Source organism: Melitaea cinxia, chromosome 19 (assembly GCF_905220565.1).
Source record: "Melitaea cinxia chromosome 19, ilMelCinx1.1, whole genome shotgun sequence".
Lineage (NCBI taxonomy): Eukaryota > Metazoa > Arthropoda > Insecta > Lepidoptera > Nymphalidae > Melitaea > Melitaea cinxia.
In genome coordinates, this window is record NC_059412.1 from 3,386,876 (window position 1) to 3,409,294 (window position 22,419).

The 22,419-nt window shown below is 36.6% G+C and overlaps 2 protein-coding genes across 2 annotated transcripts; one reads left to right on the top strand and one right to left on the bottom strand.

The window, feature by feature from the left end:
* Positions 1-894: 894 nt before the first annotated feature.
* On the top strand, positions 895-1,904 carry LOC123662873. Its single transcript, XM_045597657.1, has 2 exons — positions 895-1,199; positions 1,320-1,904. The coding sequence occupies exons 1-2, from the start codon at positions 1,034-1,036 to the stop codon at positions 1,868-1,870; spliced, it is 717 nt and encodes a 238-aa protein (XP_045453613.1). The 5' UTR covers positions 895-1,033; the 3' UTR covers positions 1,871-1,904.
* Positions 1,905-6,935: 5,031 nt separating this feature from the next.
* LOC123663077 (piggyBac transposable element-derived protein 3-like) lies at positions 6,936-7,775 on the bottom strand. Its single transcript, XM_045597816.1, has one exon. It carries the CDS (start codon positions 7,773-7,775, stop codon positions 6,936-6,938), a length of 840 nt encoding a protein of 279 aa, XP_045453772.1.
* Positions 7,776-22,419: the final 14,644 nt, after the last annotated feature.

A 22,419-nucleotide genomic window follows, 5' to 3' on the forward strand; every position in this document is an offset into this window, starting at 1 on the left:
CGATTATTGTATTATGGGTTCTGGCAACAGAAGTTGGTACGTATTGCTGAGATGAATGTAATTCATTTGAAATATCGAATCCTGAACTTGATGTTGAAGGACGACTTGGCTGCACAACTGAAGTTAACTCCACATTTTCCAAATGCTTTATTTCTGCATCAGTAACAATATGTAAAACATCGCGTTTTATTTCAGCTTGTAATTTTGGTGACAAAGTCTTCGCTGTTGCCGCCATTGCCTGAAAAAATATCTCCATAGGATGTTGTTCCTTTTTTTGGTTTTCAATGTATTTTTTTAATATTTCTGCTGTTGTTTCCGTATGCTGTGCTTCCGATGACATGTATGATCGCTGACGATCATGTCTAACTGGTCTAGAATCTGATGCCTGTGATAAAAACGACATTGGAGATATAGGTGATTGTGCTCCAGGAAAAGGAACAGTTGATGCTGTTTCGGGAGGTTGTGTATTTTCAATATGCTGCGTATCTTCGGAAAGCTGTGTATCTTCGGAAGAAGAGTCTAAATTTGAGAGCTGAGGTCTATCTTGAAAAAACTTTTGCAGAAATTCAAGTTCCTTTTCAAATTTAATTGGTCGTCTCTTTTTGGCAGCGTCACCGCTTTTGTACACCCTGTTTTTTAAGGCTTTTCTATAATTGTTACGAAGGCAGCTCCACGCCTTCTGGCATTCTTCATCTGTAACAAGAATGAAGTATTTCAAATAACACACGCTTTTAAGTCGTTTACTAAAGCCGGGTCCAGACATGTATCATTTGCACGATCCGATCACCGTATTCGTATCCTCGATGCGTATCATGATCGCATATGTATGTATGTAATGATCATGATCATGATCGCATATGTGGACGGGTAATGACGCGTTTACCCGTCCACATATGCGATCATGATACGCGGATACGGTGATCGGATCGTGCAAATAATACATGTCTAGACCCGGCTTAATGATTTTTTTTTGTTTTGTTACAGGTATTTAATTACAGGAGCTTCTTTTAAGTCTTTAGCTTTTAGCTATCGTATGGGATTCACTACCGTGCGTAATATAGTCCACGAAACCTGTAAAGCAATATTTACTGTATTAAGGTCGACTGCATTGCCGAAACCCACGAGCCAACAATGGCAGTCAATTGCAACCGACTTTGATAAATTTTGGAATTTTCCTAACTGCATTGGGGCAATAGATGGTAAGCATTTCAAGATTAGAGCTCCTAATAACAGTGGAAGTATGTATATCAACTACAAGAAGTTTTTTAGCATCGTTTTATTAGCTGTCGTGGATGCAAAATACAAATTTGTGATTGTAGATGTCGGAGCATATGGTCGAAATAGCGATGGCGGTATACTCCAAAGCTCTAAATTTGGTTCGAAACTACGTAATGGGTTTTTATGCATACCACCGGAAAAGGCTTTACCACATTCAACTCAAAAATTACCCCACGTATTTGTCGCCGATGAAGCCTTTCCACTAACAGAAAATATTATGAGACCATACCCCTCACATCTTTTAAATGATGAAAAAAAAAGGATATTCAATTATCGCTTAAGTAGAGCACGGCGTATTGTAGAAAATGCTTTTGGGATGTTACAAGAAAGATTTGAATTATTTCAAAAAGGTATAAAAGTTCAACCAAAGTACATTAACAACATCATACTAGCAAGCACGTGTTTGCATAACTTTATCATTGATGGTCATTCTATGGAGGCGCTTAGCTCTAATACTAATAATGCAATCGATAGAACCAATGATACAGTGTTCAACAATCTCGAAGGGATGGTTGTAAGAGATTGTTTCACGGAATATTTTTCTAATGTTGGTAACGTGTACTGGCAAAATAAAATTGTTAATAGATGTTAGCTTCTATTTTTGACAATAAATAAGTAAAAAATAACTTACGGGTTTTATTCATTTCTTCTGCAATTTTCAGCCATGCGTTCCTTTTCATATGTTGATCCATGTAGAAACGGGAGGACACATTGTAGATACACTCATGCGAACGAACCAGATTAATAAGCTTTTCTTCATCCATTTTTCCGTATTTTACGTGAAAGTAATATTATTATATCGCGTACGCACGTGCTAATCACTTTTCATGCGCAGTCAGTGTTGTGAGAGACAGACATAAAATGGCGCGCGCCAGTGTGTTTTCTCCCTCCCTTGCCCCCGCGCACAGACCGGACTGCGCCCCACCGAAATGCTGCACAAGTTTCAACCTTATTTCAACTATCTAGCAATCATAATTCCTCGACCCCAAAGTGACCCACACGTCTCGCGGGATGCAATGGCGCGCCGCGTCATCCCGTGGAATGAAAAAGCAAGACACGTCATGCCGCCGCATTCTGTGGCGTGTCGTGTCATGCCGCAGCATCCTGCGGCACGTTGCGGCATCGTGGTACCAAAATAAAGTAACATAAATTCTAAACTCATTGAAATAAGGTTCAAAATAACTTAATTAGTGTTAAAATCCTTTGCTATGACGCACCGTGCCGTGCCGGCAATGGGCGCCGGCCTTAAGATTACAGGATTTTAACCTCTTGCTTGGTAAATTATGAACTGCTTGCTAAAATGTCATTAGCTTTTCAGTACACGATTGACGCAGTTTCATTAATTTCTTGTGCACCATTTCATGTATACCAAACAACAATACAGAGACATGTTTGCAACTTGCTTGAGTACCACTTCCCGCAGCACAATCACAATGACATTCTTCTATTATTCCATCTTTACTTAACTTTACATCAACCACATATGCCACTGTTTTCGTACTGGCTTTACACTGTCCACGCAAGTAGGTGTAATTGCCTTCCTTGGAAAAACGGGCAGTCACAAGATGACGAGATTCGTAAAGAAGCTGTCCATTAGGCTGGGTACTATATCTGTAAAAAATAGAGGTAAATACGTTTACTTTTGTTCGTGTTATAATGAGACTCCTTTGCGGAAAGTTTTTTGATACAGTCTCTGTTACGGCCCTAGCCAGTCCAGCAGAGCCTCAGAGATCGGGGCCCATCAGCGACCTCCCGGCGGACTGCCTAGGGTCGGGTACGGAATACCTATGGCGATCAGGTTATGCGGCGTGAGCAATCAAATACAAAAAAAGAGGGTTGAAAATAATAATGAAATTGCACTTACCTTCGAAGGGCAGCTAGGGTCTATTGAGGTCGAAGATCGCCAGGGAACGTGTGTAGGTCGTGTGGTGTGGTGTGACGTTGAGTGTAAATAGGTGTCCTGACGGTCCCCGAAAAGGAGGCCCCAGGCCCCCAGACTTCGACAGTGAGTAGGCACCCCCGGTCACAGAATTGATTATAAAGAAATACACAAGCAGTTACAGTCACAAGCACAACAACAAATATTTACAGTTAAGTTATAAGCACAGCAATTAAAAAGGTAGCAGTAAAATAAGTAAGTAAGCAGTTAGTAAACCGCGAGGCACGCGCAAAACAATAATTCCAACAATGGGAACCGGCCGGCCGTCGAGAAGCGATACGGCCACACCGTGCAGAGCGAATTCGAGACTGACGCAGCTAAGCGGCGCGGGCGACGGCGACGGCGGGGGGCCGTGCCACCTGGCGATATCACCGATGAAGCCCATACAGAAAAAAAGCGTCGCTAACGCAGCGAAATGGTATTACAAAATCATAAGTAATAAATGGACCGCCCACTAGATGTAAGAAACGACAGAGCCACGGTTAAACGCGGACCGCGAAACTAAACCCTAACGCAATCGCTCTAAGGCGCGATTTGGCCTAAACAGTCTCTAACCTTGTCTTTCTTATGTGCGCTCTGCGTTAATTTGCGGTCACCACCTCTCACCACTCTTGAGGTATTTTTCCTTTATGAATTGTTTTTGCAATAAGATTAATACGAGCTTTGCTTATGGAAAATACTCTCATAAAGTAACTTCGACAAACAGGTACATTTTTTTCCTTGTAAATGAATAAAGAATAAAGATTGTATGAAACACTCATGCAGCATTTTTTGGATTTACTGTTTGGTTTTGACACATAGTTGCCCCTCTTTTGTGGCTCGTATGAGCAAATCCAACGAGTTAAAAAAATATCTTGATTGATTTTGTTAGTTTTATTGAAAAACCGTTTTCTGTTTTTAATAACCTCATCAATTTTGATCAATGAACAGCGAAACTTACCTACTTTCTGCTTTATGATTGCACGTTTTTTTAAATACATAAAGGATCCCAATCTTTATAACTGTCACAAAAAGGACACAATTATTAATAAATCATAATAACACTAACTAAAAAATCCACACAATATCATAGTATGTACTTACGCTTTTCGCTTTGATTGCTTGTTCTGACGTTTCTTTTTTCTTGCTCCCGTGTTAATCATATCTACAGTTTGTTCTTCCATCTTTTACTAAGTAAATAATAAATTGTCTTTTAACTTCAAAATAACATTTAATTAACTACAAAATAACAGTCTATGCCTTACGTTTAATAGGTAGTTAATACTTAATACTAACTTGCTAGTTACTGGACAATTGACATGAAGGATAGATAATCTAACAGAATACCATACACGACATCATTTACAGTTAAGTTTTAGTTGCGTTCACAAAACTTAAAGATTATTAAAGTGTTCTAAAACACAACAATATACATTATAATTTTTAAGCTAAAAATTAACGAAAGGATCATGAAAGTAAATAGCACGAAAGTAAATAGCGCAGAAATAAGTGCAGTAATCAAATTAATTCTAAAAATGTTCTGTTTTGATGTGGATATTGTAATCTACATTTTTAAAGATATATTTTGTTGTAAATACGAGCTAGTTTCGAAAAAAAATTAAAAAATTTGGGTACGTTTTTTATATGCAATTGACCACTTTTGTTGCATTCTGAGATCGAAAACGTAAAGAATTAAAAAAATTCTACCATAATCGAAAAAAAAAAAAAATTATAAAATGTTATTATCCACTTTTGATCAGACACTCTTCATTTACTATTTTTGATCAACGACTAAATTTAGAAATCAAGTACGAATTTTAGAGACTCGATTTCTGCATATGACAGACTAGCAGTGACTTTGAGATTTTTGGCCACTAGAGATTCCTATGAAAGCCTGATAAATTTTACTAAAACGTCTAAATGTATGTAATCTGAAGAATGTGCTGCGATAAATGAAGCATTGCAAGATTATGTTAATGTAAGTAAAGCAATATACTTATTATTTTTATACATACATACACGACCGTAATTATTAGTGAAAGTAAGTTGATAAACTTAAACAATTTATTTTTAAGACATTTATAAAAATAAAAATAAAAACAACTTAGATACACAAAAAGTAACTAAAAAAGAAATGTTACTTAAAATTGTTAATAAAATACAGCAAAGAATCTCCGGTTTCTTCAGTTGCTTGACCATCCGGAATGTGTAATTGTTGGCCTATGTTCACATTACTTTCTGAACTGTTTTCCATCTGGTTGGGTGGAGGGGATTGATCTGTGATTGCAGAATGCAGAATGCATGTATTTTGTGAACTGTCTGAATATGAAGACATCGGAGTTGATGCTAAATTTGACTCAAAACCAAATTTCTCCAAATCAGCATCGAACAGTATATTATTTATGTAATGTTCAACGTACGCTTTCGTTCATTTTGAATATTCACGATGTTTTGAAGCTTCACGATTTCCAAAAGCTTGACTCTTGTCCCTTATCTTTGATTCATTTGTCTTTTAAAATACGGTATTATAAATTACAGTACGTCAATCACTCTGAGAACTTTGATAGCGCGATGTAGGATACGTCAGTTTTTCTCTAGTTTATAGGTTGCGTGATAGATGTCGCTACTAGTTTACTTACCAGCTATCGTTTTTCCAACAGTTTGGCTCAATAATTGTGACGCATATTTTACCTTTATTTTAAGTATTATTTCTTTGTCACAATGATTTTCTGTAAGGTTTTTTATGATTTTTAGCCATTTATATGTTGGATTATTTTCATATAACTGTGTGATGTGCTTCCATTTTGCTATTTTTTCTTCGCCATTTATAGTAAATTTTAAATCTTTTGTCAAAAGATTATTTCTCACTCCCTTTAAAAGATGTGGGACATCATATAGTGGAATAACTTGTTTCCCATCAATACAAATGTCAATGTTCGTAGGCATCTGTTTTTTCTTAAATAATTTTTTCTTGTTTCTTCAACAAGATAATTTATGGCACCTACATTTGAAGTTCCTTGGTCACAAATTGTAGCCAAGACAATGAAGCCAATATCACATGCAGTCTTTTTATATTTTTTTTATTTCTCCTTCTAATATCTCTTTTGGCGTGCCTCCCGAGCAAAATGAGTATGTAATTTCTCATAAATTCTCATACCATAAACACTTGAACGTAATCTGCAATTTTTTGACTGGCTTCACCAGTATGATTTACAAATCCAGATATTTTATCTTTTTTTTTGATTATATTCAAAATGTGGAGATAGTGCCATCTTATCAAAGATTAACGTTCATAACCTTTCATCGTTTTTCATCTTATTAACCCTCTTTTGCAATTGTTTAAAAATATTGTCATTTATGCCATGTCTCACATTGGCTCTCGACTCCATTCTTGAAAGAGTCACAGGAGATGGTAGCACAAACATTTTACTTAGCCATCTGTAAGCTTTTGGTCCATTTTTATACAGGCTAAGTGACATGATTTTTTTCTTTAGTAAATCTACGTCCCATTTTCGGTATAGTTATTTCCCTAAACTGCGTAACTGTGAAGATAGCAGCCAATGTTTTAAATTTATTCAGACCTTTTTGGAAAGTCGTATTAGAAGACATCTTCTGTGCTTGCTTTAATCTTTTTTGATAAGACATATTGCGTTTTATATATCAGCAGAGTTCAAATATTTTTCTTGCAAGCCCTTTGCTCTATGAATTCTTCTGTAAAGAAGCCACGAGTTTGCCATGCTTAGGTCCAACAAATGGTAAAACAAGCGTACTTGCCACCTTTGCTGCGGAGCTGTATTTTATAGCGTCCCATAATGCTATCGATTAGATCGACACCACCAATATGGCGATTGTATTCTCCAACAATATTTGGACGATCAATTGATACATACTGCTTGGTCTTTCTGTTGTATCTCCTCACCCGCGCTTTTGGCATTTCATCTACAAAACTTGATGCTAAATTTACCACTTTATTATCTTTCCAGGCTACGGTTGTTATATCCACACCATTGACATCAGCAACATACTTTACAGAATACCCTCTTTCTTTTTTTGACATCTCTTTTTCTGCAGGTAGTTTGCAATCTGGAATCCTGTTTCTACGTACAGTACCAAGACTAAGTACACCATTTTTTGCCAAGTATTCTAGCAATGGCAACGACGTAAAATAATTGTCATAAAATAGTCTGTAATTTTTATTGCTAGGTATTTCTCGCGAAATACGCATGACAACATTTGAAGATGCACCTAGATCAGGTTCGCCGGGTAAAACAACATTTTCTGAGCCAGTTTCAGGTTCAATTTTGTATGCAAACCCAGAGATGCCACTAAGAACGTACATTTTATAGCCCCACTTGTGAGGCTTATTTGGGTTATATCTTTTCAGCGGATTTCTCGCTTTAGTAGAGCATATTTGCTCATCAACGCAAAGATATTTTTCTAAAGGAACTTTGGAAAAGATTTCGTTCAATTTTTGAACAAGTGGTCTAATTTTGAACAGTCTGTCGAATTCAGGGTGTTCTTGGGATAACATTTGACAATTATCATTGAAATGAATAAATTGACGGATCTTTTCAAACATCTTTACGGGCATTATCTCTTGAATTATAGGAGTACCTATTTGGCTATTAAAATGACTGGTAACTCGAGGAAGTTGAATCAGAGACATTATATAGACTATACCAATAAATTGTTGAATATCTCTTGAGGAAACTCGAAAATTATTATTGGGATCCTTTTGTACAATATATAAATTCGTTTGTGTTGCTATAAAATGAATCAAATCTTTAGGAAACATAAAAAAGAAAATCTGAATGGGTGTGTCAAGCTCTAAAATATCTGCTGTTAAATTTTCATTTCCTAAAAAATGCAACTGTTGCTCATCCAAAATCAGGTTTTTTTTTCTTCCATCGCAAATTTAGTTTTTGTGGCTTTCTAGAAGGCCCTGGTTGACTTGATTGCGGTATAGTCGATGCAGCAGCAGTACATGGAGACGGATCTTGTTCACTATCTTCTAAAAATTGAATAATCTCATCAAGGTTCACGCCATCTGCTTCATTTTTATCGCAAATAATTTCTTGCTCCATATCATCATTTTCAGGTTGATATCGGGATCTGCAATACTGTCATCGTCATCTTCCATGCCATCGTCATTGTCTTCGTAAGTATTCAGCACCTTAACTATTTCGCTATCCCGAAGGGGTCGATTATTCATTCTAAAAGGACAAGCGGAAAAAACTTACGAGAAAATACCACATTCAAATGGTTCAGCTATTTAAGATTTAAGGTTCCATAAACAGACAAACAGATAAACACACACATAGTTGTCAACCCTTCTTTTTGCGTCTAAAGTGAAAAATAAATGAATCATTTTTACAAATGGAAAATTTACCCGAGTTAGGCAATGTGACATTTCTGGCACAAACACGACAGAAATTCAAACTCATCGAAGGCATTGAATTAAACAAAATCTTTTATTATCAGTCAAGTTAGTTTCATCATAAATAAGGATATTGCAAATTATTAAAGAAACTGCATTTCTTGTAGAACTTTTTCGGCCTGGACCTATTTTATATTTTGTGTTATTCGAACTAACAAATTCGATGAATTCCAATGAAAATGAAATTTAAAAATTCAACTCATTATTAAATTAATTAAACTCATGTATTGCCGGGAATTTTTCCATTAAATATGTTACTACGGGAATTTTTTTCTAAGTGATTAAAAACAAGCATTTTCAAGTCCAACTTGGTCATTGGACAGCCACATTCACTAGCAGCCACGAGAACATTTACAAGTTTGTCTTCTTCAGTATCTGTTAGTTTCTTTTGTCCCCCTACCGGCTTTATATATATGTACTTCTTTTGCTTTATTTAATATGGTTCTCCATGGTATGCCAAATTATTTTTCTGCTTCTCTACTAGAAATAGCTCTTTTTTACCAAATCTACAGCTACGTCCAACATTTCTACAGAGTAGTTTTTTGTAATTTCTACATCCTAGTTTCTTTCTAGTTGTCTTTTTCTTTCTCTTCGTTGTACAAACATTCATTTGGTTATTATTGTTCATCCTATAAATGAAAAAAAAAAAATGAGAAACTGTAAATGCAAAAAATTTGTACGTTACAAAATGTGCCATAATATTGCAACATGCGTACAATACAGAAAGTCGTAGTACCGTATGTCATTTATCACTAAATAGCATATATAAAATAACTGTTTCCAATTAATAATTGTGTTTGCTCGCATTTACACGATACTAAAACATAAACGATTTTAATTTTTTGTCTGTTTTCTGTTTATACGGGCTAATCTTCGGAACGGCTGAACCGATTTTTATGATTACTTAAACATTTGTTGCCAGATCTCAATCAAATTTAAATGGTACCACATGACAAGTATCAGCTTTCGATTAAAATAAGAATCATTAAAATCGGTACACCCAGTGAAAAGTTATGCGATATAATATAACGTTAGTCGACGAAAAAATAGTCATGTAAATACAGATTATTGTATATAACTCGAAAAGTACATGTTAGATCACAAATGAATTAAAACAGGACCAATTGATACACATCACCTTTCAATTGAAATAAAAATCATCGAAATTGGTCCACCCAAAAAAGTCCACACAAAAAAGCTCTGATGAAACATCCATAAAAAATACAGTTGAATTGAGAACCTCCTCCTTTTTTGGAAGTCCGATCCGAGTCCGATTTCAATTATTTTTTTTAATCAAAAGGAGGTCCATCTCATGCGTACTTACTTGACTACTTTTACGTTGACTTACGTTGTATTATACCGCATAATTTTTTACTGGGTATACTAATTTTGATGATTCTTATTTTAATCAAAAGCCGATGCTGGTCATGTGGTTCCATTTAAATGTAGTTGAGATTTGATGACTACTTTTTAAGTAACCTTTGATAACGCGTATTCAATTGACTATTTATTCGTGTACCGCCGATACTTGTCAATGTAATTGAAGTCGGTTGTTTTTTTCGTTTGTAAGCAAATACAATTATTTTGCAATTCAAGTCAACCGGAATGTATAATCATAAGCTTAACATAATAAAGAACAATGGGTAATTTTGTATGGAACCCGTACCCACCTTGTAGCATCTTAGACTAGGTGTCATTTAGAAGAGGCTTAATTGACTAACTCAAAAACAAAAGAATGACTGATTGAACGAATGGGAGACCGAAGTTATCATACACATTTTAACTGCCAATTGTTATGACAATCGCACCTTTTTCCGTTCTGTAAACCAAATAAAAAACCAGTCGGCTATTCTGTTTGACTTAGCTTCCTTCCTACCATTTGTTTTTGGTACAGAAAAATAGAAAAAAATAACCATCAATATTAAAAAGCACAGTTTTATTACAAAACACAGCAACATCATTTTTAAACTGTGTTGTTACTCTTAATGATTATATCATCCCAGGCACTTGCCGGACCTACGAACTTATCTTGGTATCAGCCAACACCTAAGTACCGTATTATGCTAACAGTGTGGGCACAGGCACCTAGAGTTTTCATGTCCGTCATGCAGGAGCAATAAAAGGCTTCAATGGCTTCTCTGCCCTGGACATTACCTTTGATCAAATCGATCCATATTAACTAGGGGGGATCCCCAGACTCGAACTTACGAGACTCATAGCGGTAGCGGTTTAGCCACCGCGCTACGGAGGTCGTCAATGAGATTGTAAACGCATTTTTCTAGCTTGTCACATGTGTTTGTATGTGTAGTATCTACTACATGCACGCGCGTGATATTTTCTCACTGCTCTTTTCGGAGTCTTTCCCGTTCGCACACTATGTCAGGTGAAATAGCATTCATTTAGGCTTCGCCTACCAACGAGTTCGCACCGTCGACTTGTTGAACCTTAAGGTATCATTCTTCATCTGTGCTTTGAAGACTTGCTGCATCTGATGAAAAAAACTCAGATTATATAAAAAAGAGTTAGCGTTTCATACTTCATCAGTTTGAAATAATGGCCTGAACTGATGGCGGATTAATGTTTTACGTTTGTCTGTGGGCCATAGCTTAGAGAGAAAATAAATGTAAAAGAAAAATGTTGTTAAAAATTAAAATGTAACAAAAATACACACCTTGTTCTTCATTAAATATAATTGCCAAATTATGAAGTACAACACAAGCGATGATGATTGTTTTAATGTTCTCATATGAAACTCTTATTACCTCCAGCAATATCCGAAACCGTTGCTTCTTAACTCCAAAACATTTTTCAATAATGTTACGGGTCTGAATATGGCGTTGATTAATTTATCGCTCTGCTTCAGTTCTAGGTGTCAGTACTGGAGTGATAAGCTGAGGGGTACATGGATAATCACTATTCCCTATGACCCTCCCAATAAACTCCCGTTCTTCACACCTCCTCTTAATAGAGCTTTCCCTATAAATTCGGGCATTGTGTGTACTTCCCTTCCAATGACATACAATGTCACAGATCTTAATATTTGCATCACAGACAACCTATGAATAATTAAGTTTGAAGCTTATGCATGTATGTATTATGTATGCATGTATGTATTATGTATGCATGTATGTAATTAAAAAATCTAACAAAGTATCGAAAATAAACTAAAATGTACCGTATCTGTTTCAGTACATGAAAGTAATGTAAGTAGAAAATAAAATATTCAGTGAGGACAGTTACTTGGGTGTTAATAGAGTAATGACCTTTTCTATTTACATGGTATTGGCCCACATCTCCACCAACCCTCCTTATTTTATTATGAGTGCAGTCTATAGCACCAGTTATTTCCTGAAGCCCGCAAATGGCTTCAAATTTTCGGATCGCATTAATCTCTTCCGATATATTGGACGGCATTTTGATATAACGCGAGCTTTTCGAAGCCAAGGCTATCGCCACTTTGCGGGACAAGCGCGACAGAGTCTGCTGGCTCATGCCGTAAATGTCAGCGTTGTCCTCTTGAATCTGAAAATATAGTTAGGTACATATAGTAAACATTAGGAAGGTAAAAAATCTTCATTATAACCTACTCCTTTATAGTAAATATATGAAAACTTGAAAAAATACTAAATAGGCGATTAACCTCATGACGGCCCCAATGTCTGATTACTGCCATTGCAATTCTACAGGAATGCTGCCACCTCGAGTATCGCCCTAGATATATCAGGTCTCACTATTTCTACGATACGACTCATGTTTTCTTTACTAGTTCGGCATTCTAAGTTTAAATTCCTCATCCGATAGATAAACTTTGTAGCGGATTTAAGCGAACTTTGTAATTCTTCGTCTTTCTTCTCCTCCTAGCTCTGAAACTGCTTGAATCAGCTACGTCGTTTTGGAAATCACGAAGATCTTCTAATCCATCCATGTTTTAAGCACAAATATATTTTTTTTCTAACAAACAGTTTACAATGGTATACAAAATGGTTGTTCCCTGCAAAAAATGAAACACACTCTAGAAACCACTTAAATACAGATGTGTGGCATAAAGACAGTGGTCCTCTACAGTCAGAGTATCTGCTCATGTTTTCTAACAGAAGAAAGGCGTGTTTATAAAATAAAACAACATTATTTTCTTATAACGTATATTCTTTATCGTCCCTAATAACAATGTCACCCAGAATTCCTGCCGGTGCTGCAATATTTTATTGATGTCTCGCCCAACCAAGGTACCATATCAAAGTCATTGTATGCGCGCAACATCCAACAGTCTTTCGTCCAACTAAAGAACTACTACAGTACTCTATAGTTCCTGCTCGACCGGGTACATTATTTTCAACTAATAAACATATATAATACTGTCTTCTAGACAAATGGCGTGACTTTATTTTTCCTGTAATTAAAATTGTGTCCTCACTACCTCTAAGATTATATTCAGAAGAATTTATATTTATTTCATTACAAACTTCAATTCTACAGCCGCCATGTAAACGCACATGCTCGCCATAATAGGAACGGGCTTGTCGTATTTGGTATGTTCCCAAGGCGAATAGAATCAAGTCTCTGTATTCAAGTACAGGAAAGTAAATATTTTCCTGATCTACTGTTATGCTTTGAAAATTACTGGATCATCTATTCATGTCGACCGCTTCAGCCATCTCAGCCAGATTATTTGGTAATGTAATATTTTGCCTAATTATTGCTAATATGTCATTGACATATTCATTGTCTTGAAGGCGAGCACTCTACTTGTTTAACAAAGCCGCTGCTATTTGAAAGTTTTGCATCATGTGAGGAAGTGATCTATGGAAATATTCTTGTCGCAGTAATTTAAAATCTCTTTTAAAGTAGCCATTGATTACTTCCACCACCCATCTGGCTACGTAGCTCCACCGTAGCACCACCGGATGATCTCACGCCGACTCTCGAGATGCGTCGACCACACAATTCCACAGCACCGTCCACCCCTGCGATGACAACCGGAGGCAAGAGAATTATCTCGTCTTGGTTAAAAATATATATAATTATTTATGGTATACATATATTTTTTACAAATTAAAACAAATTACATATTAGTCAAGTAAACTGTACACTAAAAAAATCTGTTCACAGCTGTGTTACTTAGAAAGTTCAATTAATCTATTCATTTAATACAAGACAAAGACAATAGATAGCCCTGACATTAATTATGGATTTTATTACTATTATTTCGGGGAATTCCAAGTAAGTCCTTGTATCTATTTTACTAACTACGACTTATGGAGTCTCCTTTTTGAAATTGGAGTTATAGAGTATAAATATGTGATATAAAAACTTCGTAGGGAAATGTCATTTTGTTCGAGTTACAAAGTCTTAATTACTTGAAATACTGCATATTCAGGGGTTCAGCGGAAGGAAATGGCGTTCTTTTTCGACTTGCTGAGCATTTTGACTTAAAGAGGTTCGAGTTATAGAAATTCCACTGTAATATATTTTTTATCCAAGCCTGCTACATGTATGAAAAAAACAGAACTCACCTCAGCAATAACTTTTCCATTTGCGTCATGCTTTATGTATTTTCGAAGAATGTATTTTTCTTCGAAATGTTTTTCACATACGTAATGTGAGGGTGCCAATTGCCGGTTGGAAATTTGTCTATTGCCACTTTTTGAGCCGCTCGCTGTTCGATGGCACTTTAAAAACAGAGTGCTTTATTTTCAGGCTTTTTAAGCCCGTCTTACATTGCGGCACAACATAGGACTTCGTCGTGTCTTAAATAATAGCTACTTCACGAAAGGAGAATGGTCATCTGTGACCCAGGCCCGGCGCAAAAGTTAACTATCACGGATTTTTTGTTATATTAAGTGTACCAATAATAAAGTGTCAGTTTATTCGATATCGATGGCTAACATTGTAATACTACTGTGGGCAAAAAATAGTAAGACTTTGTTCATAATTTTAAAATTCTTTATTTATTCTGCCAAATCTATTTCTTCCCCCTCAAAGTAATCCCCCCCGGCCGCAATACACTTATGCCAACGTTTTTTCCAATCCTCGTAACAGTTGTTAAAGTCAATTTCCGGAATAGCCTCTTACAGACTCTCTTGTATTACCAAGACTCTAGTGTTAATCGTATACGTAAGACTTCTAGGTTATAAGACAATAGTGTTATCCAATAAAAACTCTGAACTGTGCTCGTGAATTTTTAATAAATGATAGGTAATAAATGACAGCTACATATTAAAACTTAAAACTTAGTTTTCTAAATCTAATAATACAGTTGCCATACCCAGTGCGGGATGGTAAAAGTCGTCCTGGTGTCTAGCCCACCCCAGGTAATAAATGACACTCACCACATGAGCGCAACTACCCAATGTTCTTTTACCGTGATAGCAAGAACAGTAGTACTCGCTAATAGCATTTCTACCCTCAATCTCGGGGTTGTATAAAACATAAGTATAATAAGTTTTCGTAGTGACGTGGCGAGAATTGATCCTGCACCTAATGAGGACATGATTGTTAATAATCGCCTCCGGGTGCCTGTATAACTCCATCTCATAAACCTCAGTTGCTTTCAAATGTTCGCTGCAGTAGGAACGCGCTACCTTAACGTGGTATGTACCAATCGCGAACAGAATGAGGTCTTCTATCGTCAGCCGCGGGAAATCTGCCACCTGTGGGTTGTCAGCCGCCATTCTTTGGAACGTCGCTCTTTGCCGGTTTATATTGAACCTTTCCACATACTCAGCCAATAAATTGGGTCTTTCAATATTTTCATCTATTATGTTAATAAAATCCGATAGGTATGGACTGTCCAAATAAGGCTCTTGGAAGCAGTTGATCAGTGCTGCAGCAATTCGGAAGTCATCAAAGATATGTGGTACATTTTTATTGAAAACTCGATTTCTAAACAGCTTGAAATCTCGCTTAAACCGCCCGTTAATTGCCTCCACAACCCATCTCACCATGGTTATTTTTCTAGACTTGTTTGCTTGTTCTCTCCTCAATTGATTTTCGTGTCTTAGTTTAGTGGGGGGCATATAAACATCATAGCCGTAAGTTTCCATCAATGGAATTGAATCGCGAAAACCCTTGTCTAAAATAAATACGTCTCCTTCCACAAAGAAATAGTGAAATGCTCCATCTTCTATTGGTTCGTCGTGATTTTCTAATATTTGTGTCATAATCTCAGCGTCTGTCGTTCTAGCGGGATAGGGACCCGTAACATCGAGGATGTAACCATCAGCACACACAATCAGAAAGGGCTTCACCAGGTTACGATATTTGTGCAAGCTGTAAGTGCGGCGTTGAAATAAAAAATTGGAGCTTTTTTCGATGAAGATGTAGGTACCATCACAAATCATAATTGCCTTGGGCGACTCTTCATTTCCAAACAGATAGTTCGGCAAAACTCGGTTGTGTTGTATCACTTGCTCTCTGCTTATGTGGTCCAATCCTAGATGTGATGGCACAAAATCTGTGAGAAGACAATGTCTAACTCGAAGTATTTTTCTGTCAACAGTTCGCCTTGACAAGTTAAATATTGATGCGATTCTGTTATTCGGCTCACCCGTTCTGAGTTTACATAAATAGACAGCTAAGTCTTGGCGTGGAGTATTAGACGATCGATGGAGGGTCGGAACCTCATCTAGCAATCTATTGAAGGTTTCTCTGGTTTGTCCAGTCCAAAAACGTATATCTTCTTCAGATATTTCGTTCAGGTTTTCAAAATCCAAATAAGACCTTTGTTCCAAAGCTAAAGTGTACATATTAATAATGTCAGCAACATAATTTGCATTCAACCCGGTTAGTCGATTCGTCACATTCTGTGGAATATCTTCTAACGGCGTGTGCAGCAGGTGTCGTTGGCAAATACGAGCAAGATTGGGTATATAAAAGTGATAATAGCTCAGAAGATGCACCTTTATCGAGTTAGGTATTTGCCGAAGGTGGGTATCATGGCAGTCGTCGAACATGCATCGCCGAGCCGTATTAGCAGCTCGCGTTATTCCCTCAACATTTACCACTCCAACAGCAGGCGCAGCAGGAGCGTGTAAGGCTGCTTGATTAGTGTCGGAGTCAATCCTGTGCCAACATGCGTGGCAAACCGACCTCGTGCCATCGAAAGGGACCTGTAAACAAGAAAACATTAAAATGTTCCTTGCCAAATAAATGACAGGTACTTATTGCATATATACAGCCATTTAATACGTTTTGACATTTATTTTATCCTTACAGAGTTATAGACTAAAGAGCTTCTGGGCCCTATTTTTTCAAGCTACAAGCTACAATTCTACAAGTAAAAACTGCCAAAATCGATTAAAAGAAACAATCAGAGGCCGCGATTGCAGCGATGTTACCAGTATTTTACTTGTAAAATTGTAACTTGTTACTTCGAAAAATAGGGTCCTGATAGTTCTTTTTCAATCATTACCTATTCGTAAAACAATAAAAGATATGCAGGGTGAAACCGATAAGTGATCTGATTCGATTATTTCTAAACTATACAAGATATCGGAAAACTGATTACTGATCCTGAAAGTGCTTCACAAGCTCTATCAAATGGTTATCAATAATGATTTATGAAATAAACTGGATCTATCCGGAAAATCTCGTGAAGCACTTTCAGGATCAGTGATCAGTTTTCCGATATCTTGTATAGTTTAGAAATAATCGAATCAGATCACTTATCGTTTCCAATATTACTTCTTATTTATACACATATTATATGTATTACTGAGCTTGTTGTTAATATCCCGCGACGGGAGTGAAGCGAGCCCCGAACATCCCGTCTGGTCACAATTTAACGCCATTATCCATTTTTACGTTATATAACTAGGTAATATAAATGAAAAACGATGGCATGGAAAATGATGCCACTTTTTTTAGTGATTGTGCAAAACGAAAGTGATATCTCTGTTAAAAATAATGTTAAATGGATGCTACACCATGCCGATCCTTTTTGAGGTTATAAAATAAATAAAAAAACCGGCAGCATTAGTTTGCTCTCGGTGCCTCCTTAATTAAACTACATTTAATACTTCTACTAATATAAGGCAGACGTAAACGTTTATAATAAACTTAATATATATTAAAAGGTACTTACTTCACCATCTATGGCGCGTAACATATTTTCCACAAAAGCTCGTCGGGTTTCCAACAAGCGTTCAGTAAGAACATGTCCGCGACGACGACGTAGTGTACGCTCACAGACAACACAAACATTGTCTGCCATATCAGCAATCCAGAAACACAAAACAATCAATAATCCAGAAACACAAAACGCACAGATTTCAACTCCAAGAAAGTAAGCGAGGTAATGCGCAAGTGCTCAGGAGTGAGCGCGTGCCAACCGTGAAATCACTCTTCTCGCTCTTCTCAAAGAATTGCGAAAGAGATAGGATAATGCGCACCCCCCTTACCCCGCAGGCGTGCGAGGCGTGGGTTTCGGCGGCGGGGGGAGGTGCGCCCACCCGCGCCACCTTTTTAGATGGCTGAGATGAGAGGATTGTTATATGTTGACTTTAATAACTTCATGCCTTTTTGTTTGTTTTCACATGACAAGTAACATAATAAACAGTTTTATGTTTTTAAAAAAATGGTTTAATAAAATATTTTTCTTTAATAAATCACACAGCAATATCACAATGTTAGCCACTAATATCGGATATAACAAATATTGATAATTGTTACACTCAATATCGCAATGTTAGCTACTAATATCGGATATAATAAATATTGATAATTGTTACACTCAATATCACAATAAACCTGAGATATGTTTCTTTCGCGCCGGGGCTGGGTTTTTTTTCCATAGGTCGTGACCCTTCTCCTTTAATCGACGTAAATTATCCGATTCACTTCACAAATCACAAAAAGCACTTCTCAACGTGTAAAACGTGATAAGATGACAGTTGACTGCATTCAAAAATGTTAATGTCATAGACATCCCCCGATCGCAACACCGCTTGGATATTGCTTCAATAGCTTATTGAGATCTTAAGGGAGTGATAGACGTGCGAGCAAGTTCGCGAACTTGTGACTCGACGATCTTTTTCGCTAGTGTGTCACCCTAAGTACGCGTACTTTAAAACCGCCGAGTAAGTTCGTTGGTGATCCGACAAGTTTGAAATTTTGCTCGTGAGCCACCTCCGCTCGTACGTGTGGCAGCACTGCGAGCTGCGAACCGCCATTTTTAACCGACTTCCAAAAAACGAGGAGGTTCTCAATTCAATTGTACATGTATGTTACCTCAGAACTTTTGACTGGGTAGACCGATTTCCATGATTACTGTTTTAATCAAAATGTGGTGTATGTCGTGTGGTTCCATTTAAATTTAATTGCGATCTAAGAAGTAGTATTTGGGTTATATCTAATAATGTGTATTTACTTGACTATTATTTTGTCTCCCTACGATATATTACGTGTCGAAAAAATTATGTTTCGCCAGTCCATGGACGCGCAACGCTTGTAGTGTTGGTATTTGTAATTTTTGTTACTTTTGACTGAGAAATAATTACTCAAAATGAATGATTTCCGAACTTCGTCTTTTTTTTTGGTTTTTAAAACGTAATACCATACATCTTCTAAATAACACAAAGCTTCTTCTGTCGACGACATCGCAATACAGAATGAGTAAGCTTCACTAGTGTCACCGACGTCGAGCCGAGTAAGATCGCGATCTTAATAACCGCGTACTTAAAGTTCATACGTCTATCGCCTTACCGAGTTTCAAGACCTATGTATACGACCGTGGTCCTGTCTCAAACTGACAGATACAGTGTTGACAAATAAGAATTTTATTTTTTTACCGTAATATAAATATATTTTAAAGTTTTTGTTAATATTTAAGCCGTATAGAAGTTTTCGTAACCCCGCCAGATTTTATTTATTTGATTGTTCGTTGTAGCGGACTCAGCCAAAATAAGGGTTAAAGTGAACTGACATGACAGAATATAAATATTCTTAGAAGAATAGCGAGGAAAGGTCATCGCACAGAACATATATATAAGCGGGAAGAACGACAAGTTCATAGAGTGTAATTGTCTACATAGAAGCACACTAGCGCTGCACTTGCTGCCATCGGTAACTATTCGATACCGCGGGAAATTCGAATTGTATTTATCTTAAATAGGTTTTAATACGGAAATTTCAAGAGGCGTAAGAGAAATTAGTATTAATATTTTTCCCTAACGCCTTTAGAATTTCCCGGTATCGTTATTAAAGGGTAAAGGGTAATGAATGATACCAGTTTTTTAAACATTTTTTAATATATTTATTTTTCGTATCAACGATTTTTTTGATGCATCATCAACAAATTCTCTATTTTCTAAGGTGCAAAACCGTTTCAGGCAGATTTCAATTGTGCTTTTGATTATGTTTATGTAATTTATATCCTTGTGTTCATTACACCCCTTCAGCCAATCTTTATTTAAATAATCACATTTATTTTTTATTTTTCTTTTATGCGAATTTTCATTTAAATAATTATTTATAATGTTGGCAGCATTTTCCACCATTTTACAGAAACTTGGCTGGATATATTTTAAATAAAATTTTACATCGTCGTATTCCTTAAAAGACGTAAATAGATGGAATACCTGGGTGTTTGGATCAGCATACATGGTTTTTTACAGGGCTCGCAGTTTACTGCCATCTTTTTAGCAATGAAGCCACACACATATTATGCACATGCTTGTATTTCTTCAGAACACTGAGGTATATCAAACTTTTTTACACCTTCAAAAGTAGACCTTATAGATAACATTTCCGCTGGTAAAGGTGTAAAAGAGTTTGCATCATTTTTTGCTGGTTCACCTTTTTCAAGGAATACTTTAAAATTACTTAAAATATCATTTTTATCATCCAGACAGTTACTGTTTTTATTATTAGTAATTAAATTGGTAATCATACTAGTTTTTAATGCTGCAATAAATTGAACTGAAGTGGGGTTTGGATTACAACCACAATTGCTTCGAATGCACCCGAAACAGTTTTCTAAAGGATCTTGATTGAGCTTTCGGACACATAATGTTGTAATTTTTATAAATTCGCTCAACTGCGTTCATCGTCCTCAACCAGCCTTCTTGAGATGGGGGCTTACTCCTAGCTCCTAAAAACTTTATGTTTGAGAAAAATTCTATCATTTTGCAAAAAAGTTCAAAATGAGGACTGGTTGAGGACATGTTGGTCAAATATTTTTTCCCCCTTTTTATCCGGCGTATCCCCATTCATGGAAACATCCCCACTCATGAAATTTTTTCCCATTGGGGATATGAAATGTGATGCTGTTTAATGAGTCAAAAACTTAATCCAACATTAGAACCAGGGGAAATAGGTCCCGACATTCCGGAGTCAAATCACCTTTAGCAATCAAGTGTTCCGCCGCCGCAGCTACACTTTGGCTGAACACTTGAGCTGCAGGTTTTACCTTAATTTTATTAATTTTTTCCTTAATAATATGTTCGTCGGTAAGTCGATGTGTGACCCTTAATTCCCCATACAGCTTGTCAGCAGCATACAAGTTTTCAAAATACTCCCACTTAATCACTCCCACTAATTTTTTAATATCTAAATTATCTGTATATATCAAATCTTTGTTTAATAAATTATTCCTTGTGCTCTTTAATCAATGTGGGGGATCGTAAATCATCATCATCATCATTTCAGCCTATCACAGTCCATTGCTGGACACAGGAATCCACAAGTTCGTGCCAAAAATGGCGTACTCATGTATTTTGCTGGGTTGGTGACCGCAGGGCTCACTTTGTCGCACCGAAAACGCTGCTGCCCGCATTCGGCCTGTGTATTTCAAAACCAGCAGTTTGATTGTTATCCCGCCTTCGGTCGGCTTTTCAAGTTCCAAGGTGGTAGTGAAAAAAATACTCGTATATCGTTTTATTTTCTATCATCTCTGGATGTCGATGCACTTCAATTAAATAAACATTGCTGTTTCTTAAATGCTCATGGCAATAGGAACGGGCCAGTTTTAAATGATAGGTTCCCATGGTTAGGTTCGAAAGTTCTTCGAATGTCAATCGGTGGAAATCAGCTAGCTCAGGAAGGTTCGCTTCCATTCTTATAAAAACAGCTCTGTGGCGGTTACTACATTTATATGTATTATTATTTATAATGTAATTCGCCAAATCATTTTCCATATTTAGTCGTGGGCTCGGTTTTCCGCATTTAGACACAAAGTTGGTCCGTTATGCGTGATCCATATTTAGTTTTTTTTCTTATAATATTGATATATTCTTGAACCCTTTCGTTGTCCTCGTATGGTATTTGATTGGTATTTATAACAGCAGCACAAATCTTAAAATCAATCATCATATTCCGCATCGTGACATTAAAATAGCTCTCTCGAAATATTTTAAAATCTCTCTTGAACCTTCCGTTTATTTCCTCTACCACCCACCGTCATATTGAACTAATCTAGATTTATTTGCTTTAATAGTGGTTAACTGTTCGCCAAATCTTCTAGTGGGTGATATGTGCGCTTGAAATCCACACTCTTCTATAAAAAGTATGGCGTCACAAAAACCTCTATCAAGAATAAATGCGTCTTCTGGTAGGAAATACGACTGCAGACCAGATTCAGATTCAGGTGACAAAAGGTGACGTAGAATTGTCGCGTCGGATGTTGTTGCTACGTATGGGCCATAAACGTCGATTATTTGTCCATTTGAACATACTACTAAAACAGGTTTCAATAAATTCCTGTATTTGTAGAGTAAGTCGTTCTTTGAAATAAAAAGTTTATGCTTTTTTGCAGGTAAATCTCTTCAAAACGATAACAGCGTTTTGACCT